The following is a 6,000-nucleotide window of genomic DNA, read 5'->3' as shown; positions in this document are numbered from 1 at the left end:
CCGAACATATATGTACTAAGTTGGCACTATGAGATACCATTGCCAGTTCCATAGATTCCACAATCTACCGCAGTGAAAGAGTTAAGGCAAAATTATGCTACACCTTTTTTTTTGGCTTTAAAGGGTTTGCTAATATAAACATTATAACAAAAATGATTAATGAAAAGCCCCATTAGCATACTCAGTTTTACTTGATACTTCAGTCCTGAGCAGTCTGACAGACAGTAATAGCAATACACTGAAACAGTCAGGCCCTCAGCATTATTTGTTTTAATTGCCTGTCATCTTCTGTGGCTTTTATGCATATGATGTAGTAGAATTTGTACAAGTTTCACACAAATGATTATGATTAGCATCTGTAATGTGGACTATTCATATTCCCAGAGCACACTTTAGAGGGGTAATCCAAGCATGTTATCTGCCTTGTGTTCAGCACATAGAGAGAGGCCCTTCAGAGCAGAAAATATAGGTAGAAGGAGTAGCCAACATTCCGCAAGGCTGTCTCTAAGGGGTTCCAAAAGGTCAACTATCCCTGGGCCCCATACATAATGAGAGGTAGCAATAGTAGCAGTAGGATAATAGCCTCTGGGAAGGGACTGTGGTTGTGGGATAACAAGTAAAGTAGGGAGAGATGGCGCCTATAGTAGCAGTGGGGGGATAATAGCCTCTGGGAAGGGACTGGGGCTGTGGGATAGCAGGTATAGTAGGGAGAGATGGTGCCTATAGTAGCAGTGGGGGGGATAATAGCCTCTGGGAAGGGGCTGGGGCTGTGGGATAGCAGGTATAGTAGGGAGAGATGGTGCCTATAGTAGCAGTGGGGGGGATAATAGCCTCTGGGAAGGGGCTGGGGCTGTGGGATAGCAGGTATAGTAGGGAGAGATGGTGCCTATAGTACCAGTGGGGGGATAATAGCCTCTGGGAAGGGACTGGGGCTGTGGGATAGCAGGTAAAGTAGGGAGAGATGGTGCCTTTAGTAGCAGGGGGGGAATAATAGCCTCTGGGAAGGGACTGTGGCTGTGGGATAGCAGGTATAGTAGGGAGAGATGGTGCCTATAGTAGCAGTGGGGGGATAATAGCCTCTGGGAAGGGACTGTGGCTGTGGGATAGCAGGTATAGTAGGGAGAGATGGTGCCTATAGTAGCAGTGGGGGGTAATAGCCTCTGGGAAGGGACTGTGGTTGCGGGATAGCAGGTATAGTAGGGAGAGATGGTGCCTATAGTAGCAGTGGGGGGATAATAGCCTCTGGGAAGGGACTGGGGCTGTGGGATAGCAGGTATAGTAGGGAGAGATGATGCCTATAGTAGCAGTGGGATAATAGCTTCTGGGAAGGGACTGTGGCTGTGGGATAGCAGGTATAGTAGGGAGAGATGGTGCCTATAGTAGCAGTGGGATACTAGCCTCTGGGAAGGGACTTGTAGGTATAATAGGGAGGCATCAGACAGTGGTCCCACTTGTGCAGACCATAGGTCCTATTACAGATTCCCTGTGCAGCTTTTTCTAATTCTCCTACATTAGTGGTACTGGCAGGTAGATAACAATTGTTTATTAAAAAGTGCATTAGTTTTATGCACACCGGCAAAGCATGCTGATTATGCTGATTTCTAAAAAAAAGGTCCTTTTAGAATTTAAATGATGTTCATTAGAATCAAATATTTCTTTAATGGTGAACTACACATGGTTTCATACTCTACACCATCTCAAAGTGAACATGTTTTTGTTAATTATCCTTGGGGAGAAAATCAGAGTCAAAAATCCAGATTTATCAAACACCAAGTATGAGCAGTAATGGCTACCTTCTGGCTCAGCTGCAGCTGATTTACAAGTCTCAGTGCCTTCTGTAAGCAGATATTTGCTGAAAATCTCAACTCTAGAATTTTAAGGCCAAATATGTCCAATAACTCTTTTGAAAATATATATATATGCCCCCCCCCCCCCTTTTGGATTTATCAATGGACCAGTACTATTCGTGTTGGAGATGTCAACCAGATGCAGTCAGGGCATAATAAGTCTTTGTTATTTCCTGATCACGGCCCTGGCCATGCCCCTGATCACACCCGCTGGTACCTTCAAGTGGCCCTGCATCTCATATGTTCCCATGGCATGAAGAGGAAGGAATTAAATAGTGGTTGCTTTGGCCTGATAGAAGCACTTCATCTATGTTCTGGGAGTAGATCTGTGTCTGTCCTCTGGGGTTTCTTCTTTGTTATTATATCTACTTGTTAATAAAATTGGCATCAAGGAACAGTTTTACCATCTGGTTCAGAAATAGGTGACAAAGTGTTTCCCATTTTGTCTAGAAAAAGCACCAGCCTTCCTACCTCTACTAGTCTTCTACTATTATATGTATCATGTATTTGTATTGCACCACAAATCTCATGCAGTGCTTTACTGTATTAGGGCTAAACTACATGTGAGATTTTGATCAGATTTTGTGGGTTGTTACCTGGCCTGTATTTTATCAGCCTAGCGAGTAAAACACTTCCAAGCGAGACTGTGAAGAGACTCTTTGAGGGTCAGGGTTGCCACCTTTCCGGTGGGCGTGATGTCAGAGGGCCGGGCTATGACATGGCAATCAGTGACTGCCTGATCACCTTATCACTTCTGGAGAGTCCTGATTTCCAAATTGGGAAACCAGGCAGGCAGTTTTGACCTGGACAGCCATTCTGAAAACTGGGCTGTTTGAGTCATAACTGAACAGGTGGCAACCCTACTGAGGGTCCTTGCAAGTAATGGGAACTATGTATACAGGGCCGTGGGATGTGAAGCTTTCCCACAACAGTTGAGAGTGTTAGGGTTAGTTTATCTCTCTAAAAGCATGGAAATAGAAGAGGAGGTGTGAACTAACCTCACATTATAAGGGTGATAATGACCCAGTACTGGATTCTAAACCTAACTTCCCTTCACACTTATCAGGCTTGGGGTGGATTTAAAAAAAGGCACTGACATTTCAAATACACAGAGCAGAGACCCAAATTGCCCCCAATCCAACACACTAAATAGTGAGTGTCTATGGCATCTTACAGCAGCCCCCCTGGCATTTGCCAGAACCCACATAGTGCCAGTCTGAGTGTGCATATAATGGTGACATAAATTAGGTTTCATAATAATATGGGGTAAGTTGACATCTCTGCCATTGGGGCCTTAGGCTTGACATCCCAGAACTCTATAACCTTTTTCTCACCTTGGCAATGTCTGGGGCACCTTAAGCTCTCTCAGAAGTACCACTTAAATCAGTTTCCCTACCATCTCCACAGGTATCACTAGCTAAGGTGACAATAGTATCTGATCATATGCAACAGCCAACATACTGGGCTATAATGCATATATATATACATAGTTACTGCACTGAAATGACATTCCCAATGCTAAACTGTAAATAAAATAAACAGCAGCTGTACACGGAAAGGGTTAATTGCATCACATGTCACTGAAAAAACTGGATGAAAATACTTTCAGTTCCGCCAGTACTACCCAGCCCTGCCAGTACAGTGTGCGAGTCACTCAGTCTGGCCCCTCCCGCTCGCCGTAGGTCCGATCAGCTGTCATAGAGTTCCTGCTGGTAGAGAATGCTGCTGGGGAACTGGCAGTAAGTTTGAACATGATCGTCCTGCTTGTGCTTCTCTCTGCCTGGGGATGTGTCTGCACTCACTCTGCTCAACCCATCCAGGCTTTTGTGATTCCCCACAGCCACATGGATGTGGGATGGGTGTACACAGTACAGGTAAGTAAGGCTTCATCTATTCCTGCTGCATAAAGTTTGGACTCATAGTGTCGCAGGGACCTGCTTCTTGTGGCTCTGCAGCTGTTGGATGCTATACCAAAACTCCCTGTAGCAGAAGACATAGGATTTTGGGAGTTTTGGTTCAGCTGCAGGTATGGACAGGCTGTATTCAGTGGATTGGCTTGGGATCATGTGATGATAATATAGGAAGTAATTGAAGTTTCATTTTAACTGCATGTATTCTCTAGCATTGTGTAACACCATTTTGTCTGTTTATGTGCCAGTTACGTACCAGTGTAGGCACAACCGGTTGTATATAGCTATTCTTCTCTATAATCACTGCTGTCACTTCCTAAACATATATTGTGTGTGTGTGTCTGCACATATAGGCACATATGGTCGGCTGGGGGCTTATTTTATACTGAGATATTTGTTTGGTTCATTTAGGATTTAGTTAATTCAGTTTTAGAAAAAGTATATTCTCTGGGGCTGAGGGCAGCTACACAAAGGGGCAGAATGTGACACTGAAGGGACAGGGTTAGTGCCATCGAGGGGTGGAGTCGTGTCATTAAGTTTGAAATTGTTGGGGATAGGAGCTAGGATGGATTTTTACACTGCTAAGATAATGAAGTTAAAATGGCAGCACCAGTTGGTAGAAAATTAAGTTAATGAAAAAAGGAAAGACTTGGGATGTTGCTCTGCTTGGAACTGACTGAAGAGAAATGTCAAGTGAGTTTTCCCTGCTCACTAACATGATTTTGTACTGAGTGCAGCCAGTCAGCCCAAATGAACAGCAGGTGGCGCAATTGTTTCAGATGTATTATGTTCGTTTAAAAACTAACACTGCAATTTTACATTTATTTGTTTTGAGGGTTAAAAGCTTTTTAAATACTCAGCATCCTTCCTGGAACAAGGGCTGCATATTGAATTTTCTCAGCATGCATTCTTGTAATCACATCCGCTGTGGCTCCCGGTATGTTCTGATCACTTCTGCTTTGTAACAAACATGGGCAACACTGGCGAGGGGATTGTTGCCCAACAAACATATGTGTAGTATATGTGGTAGTGCCAATCATAGAGCTAACTTATGCTGTGACCTTAAAGGGTCTCATTAGTTCCTTTCTGTCAATTCTATCGCCACAGAAGCAATAAGGCTGTACAGTATGATGTATGTCCAGAATATTGATATAAAGATACAGCCTAACTCACAGTATGATCCTTCCCTACAGGAAAGCATGCACGCATATGCTGCAAATGTCTACACTACGGTTGTGGAAGAACTGATGAGAGGGGACCGCAGGAGGTTTATAGTGGTGGAACAGGAGTTTTTCCGCTTGTGGTGGAAGTTGTTTGCTGGAAATGTAGAAAAGCAGCAGGTAAGTATGGAGCCATCATATTGCCTCACACATTCTGCCCCATACGTATAGGCTGTCGTGCTTCCACTAGTGATATATGCAATGCTCTGAACTTGAGAAAGGGCAAATGGAACCCTAGACAAGTCATTATATAAAATATTATAAAGGACAGTGTACCCCCTACTGTAAGTTATAAGGATATCACTGAGGGGTTCTGTGAACACATAAAGGCACAAGGCTGCAGAATGAGTTATACAGGGAACTCTGAGTATCACTCATGTATTATAAGTGATAATGTACCCCCTACTGTAAATGATAAGGATATTAGCAGTCACTGAGGGGTTCTGTGACCATATAAAGGCACAAGGCTGCAGGCTGAGTTATACAGGGAATTCTGAGTATCACTCATGTATTATAAGGGATAATGTACCCCCTACTGTAAATGATAAGGATATTAGAAGTCACTGAGGGGTTCTGTGACCATATAAAGGCACAAGGCTGCAGGCTGAGTTATACAGGGAATTCTGAGTATCAGATATTGTACCCCCTACTGTAAATTATAAGGATAATAATATATCATTATATACATATTTTCTGGTATATTAATGACTTTTGTGTATTATATGTGGATAATATGTTTCCCAGGTGCATCAGCTAATGCGTGAAGGAAGGCTAGAGTTTGTTATTGGAGGCCAAGTAATGCACGATGAAGCCCTCACTACGATAGATGATCAGATTTTACAGCTAACAGGTACGTATTTAGCATACGTATAATATGGATTGATTGATTGGTTGCTGCAGCACACAGAACCCAACCTACTATCACAAATGAAGATGTCCCCATTGACTCCTGTCATTTCAAATGACAATATCTCCCTATGACAAATTAGTGTCTTGCCTCGCCATGAGTGTGTTATCCTGTAC

The 6,000-nt window shown here is 43.3% G+C and overlaps 1 protein-coding gene across 2 annotated transcripts in view; it reads left to right on the top strand.

The window, feature by feature from the left end:
- The first annotated feature begins 3,562 nt into the window (after nucleotides 1-3,562).
- Nucleotides 3,563-6,000, top strand: part of man2b2 (mannosidase, alpha, class 2B, member 2) — a 29,850-nt gene continuing 27,412 nt past the window's right edge. The window contains 3 exon segments of one of the 2 annotated variants that reach the window (NM_001113044.1): nucleotides 3,563-3,721; nucleotides 4,951-5,097; nucleotides 5,722-5,827. In NM_001113044.1, the coding sequence (NP_001106515.1) occupies nucleotides 3,599-3,721; nucleotides 4,951-5,097; nucleotides 5,722-5,827 (376 nt within the window). In that variant the 5' untranslated portion in view covers nucleotides 3,563-3,598. 2 annotated transcript variants of the gene reach the window in all.

The sequence above is a fragment of the Xenopus tropicalis genome, chromosome 1 (genome assembly GCF_000004195.4).
Source record: "Xenopus tropicalis strain Nigerian chromosome 1, UCB_Xtro_10.0, whole genome shotgun sequence".
NCBI classification, from domain to species: domain Eukaryota; kingdom Metazoa; phylum Chordata; class Amphibia; order Anura; family Pipidae; genus Xenopus; species Xenopus tropicalis.
The sequence above is the reverse complement of the archived record's forward strand: the minus strand, read 5'-3'. Positions and strand labels throughout refer to the sequence as shown.